Source organism: Plecotus auritus, assembly GCF_963455305.1.
Source record: "Plecotus auritus genome assembly, chromosome: 4".
NCBI classification, from domain to species: Eukaryota; Metazoa; Chordata; class Mammalia; order Chiroptera; family Vespertilionidae; genus Plecotus; species Plecotus auritus.
This window is the reverse complement of record NC_137775.1, coordinates 166816723-166840454: the sequence shown is the minus strand read 5'-3', so window position 1 is coordinate 166840454 and position 23732 is coordinate 166816723. Positions and strand designations below refer to the sequence as shown.

Sequence of the window (23732 nt, the reverse complement as noted above, 5' to 3'; positions counted from 1 at the left end):
TAGAAACATCAATGAGAGAGAAACATCCATCAGCTGCCTCCTGCACACCCCCTACTGGGGATGTGCCCGCAACCAAGGTACATGCCCTTGATCAGAATCGAACCTGGGACCCTTAAGTTCACAGGCCGACACTCTATCCACTGAGCCAAACTGGTTAGGGCTACTCAGCCTTTTAAAAGAAAGCAATTCTGTGCTAGTCAACAACATGGATGAACCGGGAGAACATTATGCTAAATGAAATAACCTGGTCACAGAAGGACATAAGTAGCACAACCAAAGTCACTCAAGTAGATGATTCTACTGAGTGACTTTGGAGCCTAAGCTTTTCATCGTCCCTGAAAGGACATCATAGCATTGCGTTCTCAGTTTTTCATGGCTGGCTAATTACCTGTGTCCTCCCGAAGTCAGAATGAAGATGCTTTTAAAATTGGTCCTTTCTCCAGATATCGGCCATTAAACAGCCCCTCACCATTTCTTCCTGGATAGAGATGGATACAGAAAGGTCAGTCTCATGTGATCCATCCTGCCTAGTTATGGAATGGTTACTCCACAGCAAGCAAAGATTCGGGTATGTATTTGTGATGTAACTAATACCATGTGGTTCCCAAATGCAACTTCTAGAAAGGAAAAGATTTGCCTGAGACAAATGGAATCATCTACTATAAAATCTGCTACTAATTTGATTTCCTTTGAAGTTTAATATAATCAACCAATTAAAGACATGATCTGATATGAAGGTAAAGGCATAGTTTTTACTCCAATGCTTCTCACTAGAATTGTGGATGGTTCCTAGCCATGGAGAACTATGTCAACCCCAAGATTTGATTTTCTCCTTTATTCTACCTGTTTGACCTTGGCACTTCTGTCTACATTTATATGTTTTGCCATTTTCCTACATGTGTATACCTTTAGTAGTGTAAGAAAGAAATGATTCTGGAGATTTGTGTGTGAACTGTCTGCCTTTCCACACAATGAGATTGTTTGTTTCCTATCTTTAACAAAGCCCTTAGGATATAATAGCTCCACCACTTACTTCCCTCAAATATAAAACAAATTTAAATTTTAAGTATTCACTTTATAGGACTTTTGTGAGGAAGATTCAATAAGTAAATATACAGAAAGGGTGTGGCATAGTGCCTGATGCAAAGTAAGCACTAAATTCATGTTGGCTACTGTTTTTTATATTATTATTAACTTGTGGAGGGACTGACTTCCTCACAAAGTATCACCCAAGATGTCATCTAAGAAACAAAATCCACATTTAGAGATTTTTAGGATTGGTATGAAAGATCTGAGATAATTAATAATAACTAACATGTATTGATCACATTACACTATGTACATCATATAATCTCATTTAATCTTCACTATAACTCTGCAAGTAACCAAAATATACTTTAGAGAAATTAAGTAATTTGCCTAAAATCCCTCTTTGGTAGGAATTCACCATGGATTTATAGCCTGGTCCATCAAATATGTATTCTTATATGCTCAATGTAACAAAGTAATAATGCATCCAATGCCTCACACATTAATAGCTATCATTTCTCAAAGTTTTTCCCTGTGCCATAACCATGAAAATGAGAAGTCACTAATTTTAACCATGTGCCACGATGGCTAAAATGAGAGATTATCCAGTCAGTGGTTCCAGCATTTTGTATTTAATGAACTAATAAAATAAAATAAACGGGGACTAAACATGAGGTTGTTTCTCAATTATTCCTTTAAAAAGAATACATTCAGTTTCAGGGAAGAAAATCACTACATTGCTATTGCTTTTACTTTTGCTAAGAATTAATAAATCAAATAATAGGCCCAGGAAGTAGAATTTGGGATTCTCGACTCCTTGGACTAATTTTTTAATAGCATTTTAAATATTAAAATATACTTCACATAATATAAAATTCACCATTTCAGTAGTGTTCAGTATATTCCTTCTTTTTGCAACCATCATCACTATCTGCCATTACTATCCTCAGTCATCATCATATTAGCAGTTAGTTCCATCTCCTTGCAGCCACTAATATTTCTGTCTCTATAAACTTGTCCTTGGGCAAATCTTTTATCTCTGCATAAGATGACTGCTCGGATGTATGATTTGTTTTTTATTCTTTGATGTCAAAATCCAGTTGCCTGCCCCAAGCTTCAACTTGGTGTGTGGTTCTAGTGGTATATGTAATATGTATGATAGAAGGCATGATAGAGAGTATAAATCTCTTAAGAGAGTTCATCAAGGTTAGCAAATGCTGCCATTAAGTGGAGTTTAAGATGAAGAATATACTACATACTTTCTACATATGAAGAAATATACTACATACTTTCTGCATTTCTGCTGTCTACATTCATTACCAACTTTAGATTTTTCTCATAGTCTCTCTTCTTTCATTTATTTGGTACTTACGTATGTAGCATACCAAGTTACATATACTTGGAACTTAATTTGAAGACTGTCAATGTTTTCAATAATCAAATCAAATTAGTATTATGAAGGGTCCTCTTATTCTCTTAAAAGTTACATCTACTTGTAGGTTCCCAAATTCTGATCCAAATATGTGCTCTACTTAGTTGCTCCATTCTCCATACACTCATGTTCTTTGTTCACTTCTTAGGCAATTTTAGTTGAAAATAGAGTTCCAAATGTATTATTGTGTCATTGTGACCCATCTGTTTCCATGTCTCTGAGTGGACTCTGAGCTACTTGAGGGCAAGGACCTTGTCTACACGTTTGACCTTCCAGCACAGTCCCTGGTACATGGAATAAACTAATGCTGTTGAAGAAATGGGACTCCAACACATAAACAAACACATGTAACAAAACTTACAATTATTAATGTACATTTAATTATATTATGCAATATTCAACTATAATATTACATATAGATGAGACAGTTTTATGTAGATCACTACATTCCAAATATTAGATATCTTAAAAATTCAAAATGACATATTTTGAACGCCATACTATGTATCTCGCTTTTATGTAGCATTATTTTGTAATAACCTGTGAAGTGGTTATTACACACACTCGCTATTAATCGGGTATTCACCACAATGTAACTACAAGATGGAGGAACATTGAATGGGAAAATTTGGAGATTAAAGTCAGGTGAACCAATCTGCATTTGTGTTGACTAACACCACCTGAATGCCTTTGGCCATTTCCTAATCTGAATATTCTGGGATGTGATATATTTAATACTATGCTTAGCGAATTGGTTTAAGGACGGAGCTAACCTAAGCTAAGGGCCCGGCATTTACCAGGCCGTTCAAGAATCTTGGCGGACGCCTCACCCCTCAGGTTTGAATTTTGTTTTTACACATTATGAGTCTTTTCCAGTCACGGAAACCTACCCTGACATCCAGTTTGTCAATTCAGAGACTCGCGTTAAGGCCGCAGAGGTACAACAGACACAACATAAGCAACCTTTCTAACTGAAGGGCTGCTAAACCCGCAGGAGGCGCGCGGCCGACCTCCAGTATCCCAGCATTCCTCGCGCCGCCCCTGTCGCTCTTCTCCCGCGTCTCTATGGTAGAGCGCGCTCGGAGGCGGCAGCGGCGGCTGTGGTGAGGGCGAGTGGGTCCAACTTTCCTGCTGGCCTGAGAGCGTTGGGGCGCGGAGGGGCGCGATGTCCGAGAAAAAGCAGCCGGTAGACTTGGGTCTCCTGGAGGAGGACGACGAGTTCGAGGAGTTTCCTGCGGAAGGTGAGCGGCGGGGCCTCGGCCTCGCGGACGGTGACTCAGGCTTCGGGTTGGAGGAAGCGCAGCAGCGAGGGCCGGGCCCAGAGGCTCCCGCGGGAAGTTTGGACCCTGCGGCCGGCTCTGGAGGCTCTGCGAGTGCGACTCTCAGTGCACCCGGCTTGGGGCTCGTCGCGTCCGGGTGGGGCTCGCCGGGGACGCTGAATGCCTTCTGCTTCCTCATTGGGAGGAGCCATGGTGAACCTGGGCCCCCCCGACGCCGGTGTCCGGGATGGTTGGTCCTTTTCCTCTTCAGCCGGCTACTTCGCTCCTGACTCTGTTTTCCCTTTATTTTCTTTGGTTTAGCAGCCCTCCTTTGCCTTCACACCTTTCAGAGTTGTCGTTTCTGGTTAGGCCAGTGCTGCTGACTTTTAGGACATTACAGATAAAGTCTGAATGAATGTTACGTAGGATGGGAGGGGCAGGTGTTGCTGCTTAATACACGTTATTGTTTTTACTCTTGTTCCTCACTCATTTTTGATTACTTTGAACTAATCTAAGTTTAAGGATTTTTTAGGACCCTAAAATTCTATATTTTTATTAGTTTCATGGTTACCTAGAGGAACTAATCCATTTTCACAAATCTAGCCAGAAGGAACTGATATTTACAATTTTTCAGATAGACACTGAAGCCTGGAACAGTTGAGAAACTTCCCAGTGTCACATAACTGGCAAGAATTGATGGACAGCTGGCCCATTTGACACCAGAGTTCTTAAATTCTTTTCGCTGTTTATTTAGTAGATTTGGTTCTGTTTGTTTGTTAGATCGTTGTGGCTACTTAGATTTTTTTTCAAGATTATTTACTTTATTGGCTAAATGTTATAGTTAGGATAGATATTCGTCTCATAAGAAAAGGAGGTTACTATTGGGTAGTCTTTCTGAAGGTGGTAGAAAGAATTGTGGTTAATGGTGTACACATTTGTTACATTAAGCAATTATTTGCATCACTAAAATTGTCCTAAGTTATACCCATCGTGATTCTATTAAATCATAAAACCACACAGCTGGAACATTTGTTCTTTGTATATATAGTGCACTCATTTGTTATTTTTTAATGGAAGAAGAAAGACATTAGTGTGCAGACTACACAAATTCATAAACTAGCCCAAGCACATTTCTTTTCAATTCTGGGATTCATTATACATTGTGGGGATTGTCTTCTGTTTTGATAGTAGCTTTATCGTCAGACATGTTTTCTTTACCTCACTTTCAAGTTGGTTCATAGCTTTGAACTAACTATGCAGTAGAAAACTGGCTTATTTAGGGCAGGATCCATTTCTTACTTAAATTTCATATTTCAAAATAGCATTTATTCATTGTTTATCATATACAAGGTGCAATATTAGGCACTTTATTTAAATTAGTCTAATTATCACCACAATCCTGAAGCTCAAAGATTTGAAAATTTTGCCATTAAGTGGTTAGTCCCAACCAAGCTTTATTAACATTTATCAAAGTGCCTGGTACTTTTTAGATGGTCAATAAATGCTTGTTGAATGGATGAATCTGTATTTAAAATAAGTAGCTGAAAATTGACTGCTTAAAAAGGATCTCGAGATAATTGTGTACCTGATGATATACATGATTTTTCTCAGCAACTTTCATCTTACCAGCTTTTGCAGAATATGTAGTTTGTTCCTGTTCTATGTTTATGTTGTGAGCAGAAATTTGTTCAAAATGTTTGTAGTTACATAGTAAAAAAATGTCATTAAAGATAAAAGGAAAAGCAAAGAATATTTTTTGTGAAGAAAAAGGCCTTCACAATAGACTGGTTTATTAGTATTAAGTAATTCACCATTTATTGTTTAACTTACAGAATATTTGTGGTCTTCAGGTTTGAATGTGTAGAACCTGCTTTCATTCAGGAAACTTTCCATTTAGAATGACAAAAACATTTGAAATTACTTTATTTTGTTCAGGTTTCTGTATGTTTCTTCTTTTCAGTTTTTCTTACATGTTAATTTGAGTTAGTAAGATTTTTCTGGATACAAAATTAGCTTAGGAGGTGAAATCAAATAATTTACTAATAAAAACTTCAATAAGTAACAAAACTAAGTATCCTTCTAGAATTTACATATACATATGTATATAATTTTGTGTGTGTTTATATTCTTTAAATACAGAACTATATTTTATGTAACATTTCTTCTACTTGATTTTTATATTTTATGTCTTAGGCACATGTTTACACATTAATGTAAAACTTTATCTTATGCTTTTTAATAGTTGTGCACTACTAGTCCCTTGTATGCATGTTAAGTAATCTACTTAGCTTTTGTGTTTATCTATCAGATAAACTTTTAGAGAAGAATTTGCTAGATCAAATTGGCAGGTGCATTTGTATTTTTTTAATATAATTTTTTACTTTTAAATAATTGCAAACTTACAGAGTAATTGAAAGTACATTCTTTTTTCCCCCTAAACTAGTGGTCGGCAAACAGTGGCTCGCGAGCCACATGCGGCTCTTTGGCCCCTTGAGTGTGGCTCTTCCACAAAATACCACAGCCTGGGCGAGTCTATTTTGAAGAAGTGGCGTTAGAAGAAGTTTAAGTGTAAAACATTTGGCTCTCAAAAGAAATTACAATCGTTGTACTGTTGATATTTGGCTCTGTTGACTAATGAGTTTGCCGACCACTGCCCTAAACCATTTGAGAGTAAGTTGCCAACCTGATGCCCATCACCCTTGCGTATTCTAATTGGAATTTCCTACAAAGACATTATCACAGTACAACCATCAAAATTGGAAATTAATACACTAATACATTACTATCATCCACAAATCATCTTCAGGTTTCTCTAATTGTCTCAAAAATGTCTTGATTTAGAATCATGGATCACTACATTCAGTTGTCATGTCCCTTTAGTCTTCTTCAGTCTAGACCAGTGGTTCTCAACCTTTTTAATGCCGCCACCCTTTAATACAGTTCCTCATGTTGTGGTGACCCCCAACCATAAAATTATTTTCGTTGCTACCTCATAACTGTAATTTTGCTACTGTTAATGAATCGTAATGTAAATATCTGTGTTTTCCGATGGTCTTAGGCTCTACAGCAGCAGCTCTCAACCTGTGGGTCGCTACCCACAGGTTGAGAACCGCTAGCAGGGTCGCTTAAGGCCATCGGAAAACACAGATATTTACATTACGATTCATAACAGTAGCAAAATTACAGTTATGAGGTAGCAACGAAAATAATTTTATGGTTGGGGGTCACCACAACATGAGGAACTGTATTAAAGGGTGGCGGCATTAAAAAGGTTGAGAACCACTGGTCTAGACTCGCAGGCGTCCTCAAACTATGGCCTGCGGGCCACATGCGGCCCGCTGAGGACATTTATCCAGCCCACCGGGTGCCGCTGCCTGTCCTGCTTAGCAGCCGACTCGTCCTGGGCCCGCAGTGCACATAGGAATTTGTTCATAGTTTTTTTTTAAACTATAGTCCGGCCCTCCAACGGTCTGAGGGACAGTGAACTGGCCCCCTGTTTAAAAAGTTTGAGGACCCTTGGAGCGTTCTCAGTTTGTCTTCAACTTTCGTGATTTTGACACTTTTGAAGATTATAGGCCAGTTATTTAATAGAATGTACCTTAACTTTGACTTGTTTCATGTGTCCACATGAATAGATTCAGGTTCTGCACATTGGCAGGAATATCAAAGTTATGATGCAGTGTTCTTACTGCACCTTGTCAGGGAGAACATGATTTTCATTTGTTTCATTACTCATGATGTTCATTTTTATCACTTTATTAAGGTAGTGTCTGAGAGAGTTTTCCGTTGTTAGATTACTAATTTTCCTTTCATAGTTAACTGGTATTTTGTGAAGAGGGATTTTGAAACCATGTAAATACGGTATCCCATTTATCATCAAACTTTCAGTTTGTTCATTTGCTTATTTATATCAGTACACATTCATGGATTCTCAGTCAGTGGGTTACAATTTATTACTATTATTTACTTTCATCCTCAAATTGTCCCATATTTGAACATTGGGAAGCCCTTCAAGCTATCTTTGACCTTTTGACATGCCACCATCAATCTTTGTGTAGTACCTTCAATACCTTCTGGTACAATGAAGTATTCCAAGCTAATCTTGTACTTTCCCTGCTCCATTCCTGGAATCAGCTATTTCTCCAAGGCATATTCCTTTTATTGTAGAACTAGTAGCCCTGCGCGCTCACGCATGCATGAGTAGCTCGCTGCCCCGCCCTCCTGTAGCTCTCCAAGGCTTGTAGGTCACTGCCCGCTCTCCTACTGTTTGGTTGTTAGGTGTCACGGTGTAACAACCATTTGCATATTACCTCTTTATTATATAGGATGATATTTAGAAGGCAATATCTTAATTCCAGTTATGCTAATTGCTTTTGGGACCATCTCAGTGGAAGGAGCTAGGAAATGTACAAATGTGTGTATACATTTATACACTTTTACATCTATATTGTATGTGTTCGTATAAAATTATGATTTCACACAGAGATCTCCAATATCTGTTTGTCATGGGGTTTATTCTGTGTTTTTTTGCCCCCCTTTCCATATTCATAGTACCTTTCCCAACAGTGAGATACCTGGCTTCCATTACCATGAGTATATTATCTATTTGGTCATCCTCCTCCCTAACCAATCTTTGTTGCCCCCTGCACACAGAGATGCCCTCCTCATCCCACTTGGGTATCAACATTCTATGTCAGGCCACCCTCTCCCCTCCTCCCTCCAGTATTGGATGACTTCTTCACCCTGTTCAGGCTCTGACATACCAACCATGCAGTGCTACTCCACAGGAATGCTACCCCTCCAAGCTCTGCTTGGGCTCTGACACCTCTTCAGGACCAGGTACATTTTGAAATTTGATGTATATTTTCAAATTGCTTTTGAGAATGATAACAGTAATTAACAGTCCCATCTACAGTTCACCTTTTTCCTCATTAGGTTGCCTGTTTATAATAATAAGAGCATAATATGCTAATTAGACAGGACAGCTGAATGACCTTCCTGACGTACTTCTGGACAAAGCTGCGGCTGCAAAGGCTGAGCCCCTTGCACGAATTTTGTGCATCGAGCCTCTAGTATTCCATATTAAACATTTTATGCATTGTAGACTTGATGGATGAAAAATATTGCATCATTTTGATTTGGATTGATTTCTTTGTATGAGATCGGCCATTACGTTTTTCATTGAACTGTACCTTCTTCTTAATTGCCAGTTTCTTTATAACTAGAGGCCCAGTTCATGCACTGGTGGGGTCCCTCAGCCTGGCCTGCAGAGATCGGGCTGAAACCGGCTCTCTGACATCCCCCAAGAGGTTCCAGATTGCAAGAGGGTGGTTCTCGGGTGACACACCCCAGAATTGGGCTCCCTCCTCTCTGATTCCGGGTGCGTCACCCGAGAACCTATGCTGCCAAGAGACTGCAGTTCAGCAGCTGCTGCATTAAGCGTCTGCCCCCTGGTGGTCAGTGTGCGTCATAGCTACTGGCCTGTCAGCCGGTCAGCTGGTTGCTTAGACTTTTATATATATAGATTTTTGGATAATAATTAGAGTCATATAAGGATTGCATGGTTGTATTAGTCGGCTCAAGCAGCCATAACAAAATTCCATATTCTGAGTGGCTTAAACAACAGCAATGTATTTTGTCACTTTTCTAGAGCCTGCAAAGTCCAAGATCAAGATTTTAGCTGATTCATTTCCTGGTCAGTGCTCTCTTTCTGGCTTTCAGACTGTTGCCTTCTCACTATGCCCTTTCAAGGTGAAGACAGCAAGCGTTCTGGTGTTTTATTTTTTTTTCTATAATGGTACTAATAGTTTCATCATGAGGACTCCACTCTCATGATTTCATAGGATCTTAATTACCTCCAAAAGGCCTCATCTTCAGATACCATCCAATTAGGGGTTAGGGCTTCAACATAAGAATCTTGGAGGTTGGGGGATACAGACATTCAGTCCATAACAATGATACGTGTAAGTGCATAGCATAGAGTTTGGCATAAAGTTGGTATTCAGTGAATATTAGAGCCCTTTCTCTTCTCTCCACAATCTGTTTAGGGCTTTGGATTTTGGATGATGTTTGATATTTAATTTACTTAGAATTTGAACTATTTTTGACAAATACTTTATTTGTAATTTTAGGTATATACGCAACTAAGCTTGTTGAGTTTATGGGTTATTTGATAATTTATTTTCTAGTATTAAAATTTTAAAATTAAAAAATATTGTTAATTTTTTTCCAAAAGTACTTTTTAAAATAGTGTGATTATTTATGTAAAATATTATAATACATAGAACAGTAGCATACATTGTTTAAGGATGTATACAGACAGACAACAGGTATAAAAAAAATACAGGGTAGTGAAAACTCCCAAATCAAGATATTGGTGCTTGAGAGGGGATAGTGAGAGGTGTGACCAGGATATTATGCAGTAAAAACTGCTTAGAAAAATTATTTGATTAGCTCTTTCACTGATTCTGTGGAATGAACAAGCAATAAGCAATCCTGATTTACACGACTCATTGAAAGATGTGGACTGTGAAAACATTTAGGGGAAAATGAAAGTTTTCAAAGTTATATTTTTCTTCTGAGGTACTAAAAATTCACCAAATAACATTACCTCCCCAGTTTTGTGTTCTGTTGTATGTGTAATGCTTGGTAGAAATGGTGTTGTCTTTGTTCTGGGACATGTTTCTTTTATCTCTATCACCCTTCAAGTTCCCTAGCAGTGATTAGCAAATAATAAATTACTTATTCATTGGATATATATATTTGTTGAGTGCTTCCTGTAAATCTGGCACTGAGTAGTGCAGAGAGAGAATGCTACTAACTAATATTTTTCAATACTAAGTGTTTCAGATACACAGCAGCCTTATGGTTTTATATTTGGGGCTCAGGAAAAGACCAAGGTTACAGTTAACTAGAGGCTGCACTTAGCCAAATTTGATTCCTTAGGTAGATATTTGTCTTTGGACTTAATGATGTAAATGTCAGTGGAGATGATGGATCAGTAGTTTTCATACCAAGCTTGAGCCTTTCAGTATTTTGCAGGTGCTTATCTGGAATGTGGGTCTCCAAATCCTTTCCTCCCTACCTTCAATTAAACCATAGTATCTTTGCATTTGACTGTCTTTATCTGTTGGGCTTCTGGTTAGGAGGTCCTTTGGTTTCCTTTCAATTGCTGCTGCTGGGGGAGTGGGGAGGGTGATTAATCAATTGATAAAGTACAACAGCAGTTGAAAAGAAGGGGGAATTATTTCTAGTTGTGTACTACCTGAGATAGCAACATTTGAACAGAGTTTTCAAAATACAGAAATGTAGGAAAGGGGTTTCCAAAAGAAGGGCAAAGAAGTAGATTCTTGGAGGTGGAAAATCAGTGTGTAAATTTTGGCTATGAAATAGTGGTTGCAAAGCAGGTAGTTTGGGGCCTAACATGGAAGGAAGGCTTTAGCCAAATGACCAGTTTGGACTTTATCCTTAGGTAGGTGGGACGTGGATTTTTTTGTTTAATATGTATGTGTTTTCCTTCAGATAAGCAGTTTGGGGAAAATTAACCCAGAAAAATTAATTTGAAAAGATGAAAAGAGATAGAGTCAAGGAAGCTAATTAGTAATAGCTTAAGTGAAGAGTAAGGGCCTGAAATAGATTATTATTAGAAAAGAAGTGAGGAGAATGATGGAAGAATAACAAGGGAGCTTTGGCAACTAGTTTGATAATGGAGTGATGGTAGTAAGAAGAAATCAAGTTTGTGATTTTGCACTTGGCATGTCTAATGTATGACAGATGGTGGAGTTCACATTGGATACCCTTGTTTCAGTAATATGGAGGATCAGAATGAGGAAAATGATGAGTATAGGATATGAGGGTTTGGGAAAGATTAGAGTAATGGCTTTGGAGAATTTTTTAAGAGAGAATTAAAAATCATCGATTAACAAAGGTAACCGAAGTCAACATGACTTTGTAGTGGAATCATTCTGCCAGATATATATTTTTAAAAATTATTTATGAAAAGAATTGTTTGAATTTCCTTTTGTTAAAATATGAGAACAATTATAAATGGTTATGTAAGTTATTTTGAGCTTCTTTTCAGACTCCTTGCAACAAATAACTAAAAGGTCACCAGTAGTCTTTTACCAACATCGTTTATTACTTGCTTTAGGTTGCTGCTCTGAAGTTCCTCATTGACATATTTGGTTCTTGTTAGAGAAAATATAGTAGTGCAGTGGTGCTATGCTAGCTGTTGGTTTCTTAGTCACTGAATATAGACATTAGATCTCTAGGGTATAAATATTTTTGTATCACGATAACCTACAAAAGTGACATTTAAGAAAAAAGTTTTAACTTATTTTATACAGCTTAAACAGAAATACATGTACATTTATCTCAGAATGTCTAGATTTAGTGTGGCTAATCATATTCATGAGCATAATGATGTTATTTGCAAGTATTGCTGTTCTCTTTTACACTCATCTGTGTTGGTGAGTGTACAATTTACAACTTTTCGAACTTCATCTGTCTCATTTTTTCTTTATACATGCACTTTTTTTTATTTGAAGAATCTTTGTTGGAGATTAGTTTGTTTATATTCAGAGTAGCTTTGCTATTAAGGAATGAATGATAATTTGATGCTCCTGAAAACTGGTATAGATTAGAACATTTGCAACCCTATTTGGTATAAATTGAATTTCCTCTTTACTTTTCTCCAAAATGGTATCCTTCATACTTTTAAGGTATTTTGTATGTTGGAGGGTGGGGAGAATAAGTAATCTTTAGAACAGAGAGAGAAAAATCTTTTCCCTCTTTAATGTCAAGGTGATACTTAGATAAAGTATATGGGATCTTTGATAGCTCAGATTTTTGAAATTTAAAGCTAGTCACAGATGTAATTCTCACTGACAAATGTGAACAAAGCCATATTTGGGGGCAAAGTCTTAAATAATTTAGAATTGCTAGAAACTTATGTATTAGGCATCTGTTATTGGTTATTTCTAATTCTGACTTCTTAAAATATGATAATTTTTTTTACCAGTACACATCTGGAGTCCTGCACACTGAAGTCAACACAGATGTCGTTATTTAAACGATTAATCACAATCCTGGCAATGCATTTAGTGTTGGAGATAACATGTATACTTTATAACTCATCCACATGTTGAAGGAAGGCATTAGCTATGAATCTGGTATCCTTGTTTGATTTTATTTTTGACCTTTTAAAAAAGATATTTCTGGGTTTAAGGCTTTAAAATGAAGTGATTAAATAAAATTGCATGATTATCAGTGTTATGTTGTAATTGAAAATTAAAACACAATTCAGTCAGAGATAAATTGCAAGAGATGTCAGCCAAATCCTAGAGATTACAATAGTCACAGCTTGTTTATGTTACATGTTCACTTAGTAGAGTTTACATATATTATAACTTACATATATTGTAACATATATGCATATGGAGAATTTGTAAGTGTTGAAAATAATATTTAGGGTTCTTATACCCTGTCACTTAAACTTTTTACTTAATATAGTTTAATACATTCCTAGTTAATAAAGAAAATCTTAAAAGTTTCTACCTAAAATAGATTATAGATTCTGGTTTGTCACTGTGAACACTAAGTTTCTTAATGGTACTCTTGTTAAATAATTTAAAATACTTAAGTGGTAGTTCAAGCAGTTAATTATTGTCCTGAATTCTTCATCTATGGTGGTTGGAAGGATAGCATGGCATGGGGCTTCTGTGCATCTTACTCCTAGGATAAGACATTAAGGTTAAAAAGTATATTTAAATTTATGTGATGATTAATGAATTTAACTAGCTTTTCCATTTTTTGTATCCTTGTATACTCAAGAGTGTCATAATTACGAAATTCTGTATAATAATACCAAAGAAATATAGAACTATTGTCAAGTCTTTTCTTTATGTGTGTGTGTGTGCTCTACCTAGAATTTTCCCCTCTTTCATAAGGCATTTTCTTTTGGGGGGGGGGGGGACTTTATTTCTACCTTCTTTCTTTTCCTTTCTTGCCATTAAAGTAGCATTAGGTGGTGGTTAAAGGAGGGAAGAGATGCTTTGTCCTTATGCATTAAATGACCATCAGAATTCAGCTCAATAAACTAAAAATTATACCACTCTTGAAATTAAAAAAAAAATGTTCAAAGTAGTATCTCTGTATTATGTTAAGAATTTTTACTTTTTCTAGCCTTTTTAGAATTAAGGATTGGGGCTTCTACAAAAAAAGTTATGAAATACATATGTTTCTGCCACTCTGAAGTAGTTGGGTACAAATTAACAAGTATTTTTTTTTTAGTTTCTCCAAGTTAAAAGAAATAAAGCTAACTTAAAGACGTGAATTCATCAACTAATAACAATGTTGAAATCAATGTTTTGAATCAAGTCATAATTAGATTAAAAATTACTAGGGAGCCTGTGTCTTTATTGTTCTGGAAAGGTTAGCAAAGATATGTGAAAAAAATATTCTTATTATTTTATATTTCTAACTTGAATCTTTTGACACATTACCATTTCCTTTTTAGAGACCAGTGTAGATGGAAACCACGTAGTGAACAATTTAGGAAGCTGGTTAGTTAGAAGTTGTTCAGACTGATGTGAGGTTTGGTGTCATAACTTTGACACAATTCATTTGTGACTTGAGTTATATCACCCCTTTTACTCAAGAACCTATTATCCAGTATTAATGAATTCAGATTATTTTGTGGAACATTAAACTTCATAAGGTAGCTTTATAAAGACTCCTTAAAATAGCAGTAAAACAAATATTTAATTTGACAATTTCTATTTCTAGACTTATCCCAAATATATTTAGAGTCTAGGATTTGATATCATGAAATAATGGTAGAAAAAGTTACTAAATATTTTCTTGTAAGGCAGTCTTCATTTTCTCTATTTTTTGGTAGTAGTAATGGTGGTGGTTTTCAAACAAAGAGGGGTATAATGTACACTGATCTGTAAGGCTTTTTCTGTCTCCAAAATTCTGTAATTTTAAACAGTCCTCAGTCTTAGCCATTTTATAAAAACTTGAAGTCTAAAGCCAAAAACCCTGCTACATTGCAGTTTATCGAAATTGTTTTATGTGAAATTTTTATATGGAAGGCCTTAATATCATTAAAATAAAACAAAAAAAATCCTGAGTTGCCCATTAATACTATTAGGTAGCTCCAGAGCTCTAGATTATAGTAACTGGAGGGAATGTGGAGTAATAGTATTATAGTTATTGTTCACTTGCTGTAAAGGGGGTAATGGATTTCGTTGTTTTACTACAAGTTCAACATACAGGAATATAAATTTCTATAAAGATACATTTGAGATTATTTGAAGTGTTTTATTCAGTTTTAAAATTATTTAGTTGATTTTTAATGATATAGTATTACAGAGAAATATATCTACTGTTTGAAATGGGGCTTCTTTGATATTTAAAATTTTCTCTTAGGATACACCTCATATTACCTTTTCTTAATGTTCCTCTCTTGTATACTTAATAATGCAATTTCTGCCCCATTTATTTTTACCCTATAATAGTTCACTTCTTTCTTATTGAGATGTCTGTTTTTTAGAAGAACAACAAAAAAAAGAAAGTTTATATAGAATATTATAATATACAGTTATAATGTACATAGTAAACAGTTTATTATTTATTGCAATGGCACTATGAGAGTAACAGTACTGTTTAGTCCCTATACCTGATGATTAACTTTGGCTTAACTAAGAAACGTTTCTAGTCTGTAAAAGTGTAGAAATGTTAGTCTTTCTGTTTATCTTTAGCTTTGGGAATAGCTATATCTATTAAATTGGTTTATAGTAGCTGTCTGATCACTCTTCCTTAGACTGAGGAAAATCCTGAATATGTTTTCCTTTTCTTTAACTTCTTAATGTACTCTTCATTAAAAATATAGTTAATTTCACACACAGAATAATAAAATTTTTCAGTTCAAGTTTTAAGGTACTTCTACAAGAAAGGAGAAAATGTAAGAATATATTTAGCTCAGCCAACTTAATTTTGATATGTAATTAGTACTTACTATTATTGAGTATTGCTATTGTTAAGGACCTCAGAGAATAGGATTTCAGTTTAGGTAACAGCAATATTCCCTCTTTGAGAACAATAATATTACTAGGAGATATAAAAAATATGCAGGTAAAAATTCACATTTTTTATTATTGAGAGCTTTTACTAATGAATATACATTCACTGCCCTATACAGTGATTAAAGTTAGCCATACATTTGACTGTATGTTGTTGCTTCTTAGCACCCTGAAACAAATTGCCTCAGGGAAATTTTTTCATCTTTTTTTAGGCACTGTGGCCTTAAAAGATAGTTCCCACATGGTATCAGGGGATCATTGAATGAAGTGATCACATTTCTCAGAAGCAGTCTTAAGTATAATTGAGAATTTTACATAACTCATTTATAATACATGATATTGTTGATATCTTCTATCTTGAATTACGTACTCTTGGCTTTCTGAAGCCATCACTAACCTCTGTTTTCTTTTTATTGACAACTCAGGAAGGGAACGTAAGTATAGTTTCTAAATGGAACTACAGCATTTTATTAAGTTTCTACTATGTGCCCAACACCCAGGTGTAGGCATTAGAATTACAAATTTAATAAAATGCCATTCCTACCTGAAGGTGTTGAACAGTATCCGCAGGAATGGCGGTGGTTGTTTTAGGCATCTGTGGTGGATGGGTATATACTGTGTAAGACTGGAGAGGAGGGAACAGAAAGAGGGCCACAGTAATAGTCCATGAAGGGAAAAATTACTCCTCAATTAACATAGTGGCAGTAACAATAGAGAGGGGGAGACTAAACTCTGGAGATAGTTGGGAGTTGGAAAGGATAATGACTATGATAGTTGAAGGAGAAAGAGTAGCTAAGATGCCTCTCATGAGTCTGCTTTGGGGGACCAGGTAAATGGAGATACTTCTATTCTTAAATCATAATGAAGACATATCACATTTAAAAATTTTTGCTGATGCATAATGTAACAAATAAAATACAGTATGTGTCATTGCTGAATAGCTTTAAATCTAAATGTGCATTATAAGAAAAGCCTAACTCATATGTTTTGTTATTTAATTATTTTTCTTTTTAGGTTTAAATATTCTTAGCCATGTTTCTAATAGGTATCTACTAAGATGAAGCTAATGGCTAGGACCTATTAAGAGAGAATGTAATTCATAATTATTGATTTTGAAGGGGAGGGGTTCAAACAAAAATTTACAAGATCTGATTTAGAGTTCCGTTGTGTGTTTCACAACTATTTGTTGTGCATATGCTAGGTACTGTTTGAGTTTAAGAATACAAAAATAAAATATAGTTGTTACTCTTGAGCTCAGACACTCATAATATGATTGTACAGTATGTAAGTGCTGTGATAGAGATATACACAAAAGAAGGGATCTAATCTCTAAAGGTAAGGAGGATGAGAAGGGAATATGGAAGGCTTCCAGAGGTAATTTCCAAACCAATTTTTAAAAACTATTTTTCTGACATTTTAATTTTGAAACTTTCAACCCTGAAAAAAAGTTTAAAATAGAGGGCAAGTGGGGCATGGTGGTGGTGAATTGAGTGAAAGAGTCAGAAGGTACAGACTTCCAGTTATAAAATAAGTCATAAGGATATCATATACAGCAATGATGACTCTAGTCAGTAATGCCGTACTGCATATTTGAAAGGTGCTAAGAGAGTAGATCTTAAAAGTCTTCATTACAAGAAAAAAATGTAACTGTATAGTGATGATACTAACTAGTCTTGTGATCATTTTGCAATATACATAAATATCAAATCATTGTGTTGTACACCTAAAACTAATATAACATATGTTAATTATACCTCATTTTTAAAAAGAGGTATAATGTTTACTTTATTTCTGTCATTTATAGCATATATGATATATATAAAATATATATTGAGAACCATTTGTAAGTAAATTGTCGACAAAATAACACTTAACTCTTAAATATTTCAGTGTACATGTCTTAAGGAATAAAGACATTCTCCTCTAAAACAATTTTACAATCAAATTTAAGAAAATATTTAGTCTACTTTTTATTATCTGTGCATGAGTTACCTTTTTCATGTTTAGCAGTTTTGAATTTCAGGCTGATATCTTCCTGTTACTCAGCTTACCTTAGTGTTGATAGTGCTATGTTTTGAAAGATTCTGAAATAGACCTTATAAAAGTTAGCCCAAGGAGAAATCAGGAAAGTAAATATCCTCCTGAAATTAAAATAAATTTTCATGGCAAATATAATTTGTGTATTAACTTCTGTTTTAGATTATCTGCAAATTCAAGAATTGAGAGAACATATGTGACAGCATAAATTGAGATTTAAAGAGGAAGATTACCATTTCTCATTCTAGTATATATGGTATTAGATGTTTTGAATTGTTAGAGTTTTCGGGGCAAAGTTTCTGAAGTTCTTGTATTTATGGAAATAATATATGAGAACTATTTAGACAGCATCTGTTTCTGTTTTCAGACTGGACTGGTTTAGATGAAGATGAAGATGCACATGTCTGGGAGGATAATTGGGATGATGACAATGTAGAGGATGACTTCTCCAATCAGTTACGGTAAACTTTAATCCAGATTTTTATATAACTTAGCATTAATTGTAAGCACAGAATATGTCATCTACATATGATAATTGAGCTCTTAAAAGATAATTAATCTTTGAAATATGTTTTTGGATTCTAAAAAGTAAGACATATTGCCTTCATTTCTTGTGTTTCTAAATATGAATATTTTGTGTAAGTGCCTAGAACTTTTGTTCTTTCTAGGCTCTTGGCAAAAGTGGTTAAATAGAAGCATATTTGCAATATTTTATCCTTGTGGGTTTAATTCTGTTGAAGTTAATTTTCTGCCAATATTGAATAACTCGGTAGAAATTAGAATTGTAGTATTCCAATGTGTAAATGTACCATAGTTGTTTTATCCTCTCATCTGCTGATGGATACTTTGGCTGTTTCCAGATTTTGGCTATTGTAAATAATGCTGCAAGGAGTATAGAGGTGCATTTATTCTTTTGAATTGGTGTTTTGGGTTTCTTTGGATATATTCCCAGAAGTGGGATCACTGGGTCAAAAGGTTCCATTTTTAATTTTTTGAGGAAACTCCATTCTGTTTTTCACAGTGGCTGCACCAGTCTATATTCCCACCAACACATGCCTGAGGGTTCCCTTTTCTCCACATCCTGGCCAGTAATTGTTTGTTGATTTATTGATGATAGCCATTTTGATAGGCATGAGGTGATATCTCATTGTGGTTTTAATTTGCATCTCTATGATGATTAGTGACCTTGAGAACATCTTTAAGTCAAATTTCTCCCAAGTCTCTTCTGTCTTTCATTAGTCAGAAAGTAGCACTTTTCTTTTAAAAATTAAATCAGGACATTATTGCATGCTACGAATTTATTGGGAACTTTTAGTAAATGTATTTATAATTGGATTTCTTGTCACTACTACATTTTGCCTTTTTACTGCTTTGGAAATAGAGTATTATCCATATGTTCTTTGTGGCTTGTTGTTTTCATAATACACCTCCACAGTGCTCTTATGTTCTCTGTTGTGTTTCTGCCTTTAGGTTTGTGGATTTCCATAGTATATAAATCTTGGTATCTCCATTAGTAAATAATATATTTCTCTTTATTTTCCTGTTTGAGTCATGAGTATTGTTCCCCACAAGGTTGTTCATATGTCACCAGCTCTGTCAAATAGAACGTATTGTAGTGATGGACGTGTTCTGTAACCCATTAGTGTGATTATTGAGCACATGAAATGTGGCTAGCGCAGCTAATGAACTACATTTAATGAACTAATTTTACTAACTTGCTACGTGTGAATACTATATTGGACAGCATAGCCTCAGATAATACTTATATTTCTGCTTTGAAAAACTTGTCTTGATTAACAAGTCTCCAGCAAAGATGCTCTTCCTTGTCTTTGTAAAATGCATTGATGCCTTTAGTGTGGTATTGTAAACCATGGTAAAAAAAAACATGCTTTTCTATCTTCTGATGTTATTTGGTCCTAATCCCATCTAATTTTGGAAAGGCAATTTGTACTTTAGAGTCAGTCATGTTCCCTGAGTTCTAACTCCAAATCTGACTTCAGCAACGACCTAGCATAAACGTTTCATGTTTCTTTCTCTCTTAGTGTAATTACCTTTAGCAAGTAGAAGTAGAAAGAAAAAGGATATCTGTGTCTCCAAGTAACTAAAAGTCCTTCTGTTTTTGCTATTTCTGATATATTTGTTTCTCTGTATATCAGAAGTAGGTAGGATTATCAGATTTTCCTGACCCTGCATCACATTTTACATAAAAACTATGTTCTTGATTTACTAGCACTGTGTCAGATATAGCCACTGGCATATAACAGTAGTTTTTTTGGATAGTAAGAGGTGTTCCCAAACCTACTAGTGGCTCTTAGTCTTGTTCTGTTGTAAAAGGAATGATGTTTTTTTGTTTGTTCGTTTCAAATAGTATGTATTCACTATGTGTGTCTCATTTCTTTGCTGGATTTTTCCATTTAACAGGATCTTGATCCATATTAGTGTTTTTATATTGTTTTATGTTTTGTAATTAATGGCCTTGATTTCTTTTCCTTTTGATTTCTTAATATATCCTAAATTTTAGCAAAGAAGTTTTCATGTTCTCTAAGAATTTAGCTAATAGGGAAGTATATCATTATTTTGTATTTGTAAACAATTTATAAATGTTATTGGTTACTACCTCCTGTCAGGAAGTCAGATGGATGTTTTGTTTTGTTTTGTTTTTGTCATTGTTGTTAAAATAAGAGAAGGTAAATAATGTACATTAATTGTGTTGAAGGCATCAGAAAACAATTATTTAAGAAACTTTTTAAATTTCCTGAGTGGGAGGGCAAAAGAAGCATTTTAATTAAATTTAGCAAAGGAAAGGGTAGAGTCAGAAACTTGTGCTATTCTTTATACCCCTACTCTAGCATTTTACCACTAGTCCATACTGCCCTCGATACCTGAGCAGAAAAAAGATGATTCATATGAATAATCTCTGGCCTTAATATTAGTCATGGACTTTAGGTTAGTATTTATATTATAAGTAACTAAAATTTTTAGGAAATTGAAGGAGTTTGAGGAAATGAATAATAAATATTATACATCATTCCCACCATGTGCTTTTTACATTGTTTTTACACTGGATAGTATGATAGTGGCTAAGCTAAATTATACTTGAGGACAAATGATGTAGGGCACATTAATCATACTTCATATTTGTATTATGTTTTATCATGGATTGGCCCTCAAATAATTTTGTGGTCAACTATTATAAAATCAGAATTATGGCTGGTAAGTTGCTGGTGATATTTGGAATGGTAGTTTAAATAGCTGAAATTCATTATAGAACTAAACTTTATTGTGCAAATGTTTTATGTAAGGCTGATCAACTATTGCAGTTGACATTTTCAGAAACTTCAGGTTGAATAAATTATTTAAAATTATAAAAAATGTCTTTTTAAACTGTGTATTCCGATATAATTTTTGAGATTTTTTTATTAACATTAAAAATTAGGAAAGTAAAGTCTAATTTAATAGTTTATAACTTACCTTAATATATATAAAAAGCCAGGGGCCATCACGACTGAAACAACCGGACAAATGACTGAACAGCAGGCTGTGTGGGGTGACCAGGCCAGCAGGGGTGGGTAGTGAGGGATGACCAATGACTGAACAGCAGGCTGCGTGGGGCAACCAGGCCGGCAGGGGGGGGGGGGCAGTTGGGGGCGACCAGACCAGCGGGAGGGGGGCAGTTGGGGGTGACCAGGCCAGCAGGGGGTCAGTTGGGGGCAACCAGGCCAGCAGGGGGTCAGTTGGGGACAACCAGGCCGGCAGGAGGGGGAGAATTGGGGGCGACCAGGCCGGCAGGGGGGGCAATTGGGGGCGACCAGGCCGGCGGGGGGGGGGCAGTTAGGGGCGACCAGGCTGGCGGGGGTGGGGCAGTTAGGGGTGACTAGGCCAGTAGAGGGGGGCAGTTGGGGGTGACCAGGCTGGCATGGGGGCATTAGAGGCCCGGTGCATGAATTTGTGCATGGGTGGGGTCTGGCCAGGGGGAGGGGACATGGGCGGTTGGCCGGCCTGCCTGCCGGTCGAACTCCTGGTCGAGAGGACAATTTGCATATTAGCCTTTTATTATATATGATATACACTGAGTGGCCAGATTATTATGCGTCCAGAGATCATAATAATCTGGCCACTCAGTGTATGTAAATATGGAAATCACCTATTGTGATGATTATGAAATCCCTAAAGATTGATATCAGTGTTTTGTGTTCTTAACTATATGGTTTATGATTCTTAAAATTTATTTAAATATTTATTAACATTTTATGGTATTTGGAAGGTATTTGGAAGATGGTGAATTTCTTCTATTTCTTCCATAAATAGATTATCAGAAAATTAAGGAATATGAAATACTAATGGGAAATTAAAATTTTATTAGCATTGTGTTGATTCACATCCAATTTCTTACATAGATTTATTTCTAGGGACTAAAATAATTTGGTAGTATTTTTAATTGGTGCCTAGATTTAGTTCATTTTTAATTTATTGCATTATTTCTAAAAACCACCTGTTTCTTTATCATAAAGAATGTCTAGTGATATTATATTTTTGTGTTTTATTTTAGAGCTGAACTAGAGAAACATGGTTATAAGATGGAGACCTCATAGTATCCAGAAGAAGTTTTGAAGCAACCTAAAGTTGAACTATTGTAAATTCTAGGGCACAGAATCCAGGATGAATAAACTTAGAAAATGTTTATTTCATTACTTGCTTGGCTTTATTTTTGCTTTTGTAACACAAAAAATAAATGTTTTGATCTAATTTTGGTTTGGTTCAGAAGTCTTGATTTTTGCCTCTAATAATTAACTTTTTCATAGTATTCATGGTTTTCCAGGACTTGATTATATAGTGAGAGTAAAATTTCCTATTACGATTTTTTGTTTTAATGTTAACTGAGGCTCAGAGAGGTTAAAATGAAATGAGGCTAGAATCCATATCCCCAATTCAGTAGTTAAACCACGTCAATTAAATATTAGTGTTATTCATAAGGTATTCTTTTAAGTTACTTTTAAACTTAATCTCATCTGTATTTTTAAAGCTTAGACATTCACATTTTTAAGATGATTCTTCAAAACCTGTGTTTTAAGATATTAATCATTTTAAATTGTTTAATATACTTTTCTGAGTGGGAGATTTAATTTGGTTGGTAAATGATTCTTTCTGATAAGACTTAGAATGGGGCTGTTATACAGTTTTTATTAGGAATATTTTCAGACTTGAATGTGTTACTATTTAGAAGTAGAATCACTGGTGCTGTTGAATAATTTAAAATGTAAAATTTGTTTAATATGATGTAGTATGAACACCAAAAGAAGTTGAGCACCGGAAATATAATTTAAGTTATGCCTCGAAATGATTTTGAACATAAGTTTTTTCCTCCTAAGACAAGCATAAATCTGCCTTACCTGACGGAACTAATAGATGATCAGATGAAATAAAAGTAATAAAGAACTTTGGAAAGTGTAAAAAGACGTTATGTTTTTGTAACCATATAGTTATAAAATGTAGCATGTAAAGAAATATTTTGATGGGTATTTTCTCAATATTCTGGTCAGTGGTTATAAGGTCATCTTTAGACCCCATTATCATGGGTTACCTTGAGAGTCTCAGACAAGTACCTAGGCGAATGGCCACTTCATGTGACTTTTAAATAGGTGAGGTACAATTTTGAAACCTCGTAGGAATTGAACAGGGACTTTAATGGGTTATCTCTACTTAAAGTCAGTATTTTGTCCTTAAAGAAATTTCAAATTTCAGTTTAGGTGGTTTTCTCTGTTAAGAAGTAAGTCCCTAAAAATTGGTATTTGGCATCAAGATGATGAAGCACATCGATGGTAGAAAGCAAGACTAGTCTAGCTTAAGAAAATTATGGGATTTTACAGTTAATAGATTTCTTTAACTTTGACC

General features: G+C 35.2%; 1 protein-coding gene across 2 annotated transcripts; it reads left to right on the top strand.

Moving 5' to 3' along the window:
* The first annotated feature begins 3507 nt into the window (after nucleotides 1-3507).
* On the top strand, nucleotides 3508-22586 carry SEM1 (SEM1 26S proteasome subunit). 2 transcript variants are annotated; one of them, XM_080666339.1, is made up of 4 exons: nucleotides 3508-3702; nucleotides 9371-9415; nucleotides 18208-18301; nucleotides 22390-22586. In XM_080666339.1, exons 1-4 carry the CDS (start codon nucleotides 3627-3629, stop codon nucleotides 22430-22432), a joined length of 258 nt encoding a protein of 85 aa, XP_080522465.1. In that variant the 5' UTR covers nucleotides 3508-3626; the 3' UTR covers nucleotides 22433-22586. The 2 variants fall into 2 exon arrangements, with proteins under 2 accessions (XP_080522465.1, XP_080522466.1); XM_080666340.1 differs by lacking the exon at nucleotides 9371-9415.
* The last annotated feature ends 1146 nt before the right edge of the window (nucleotides 22587-23732 follow it).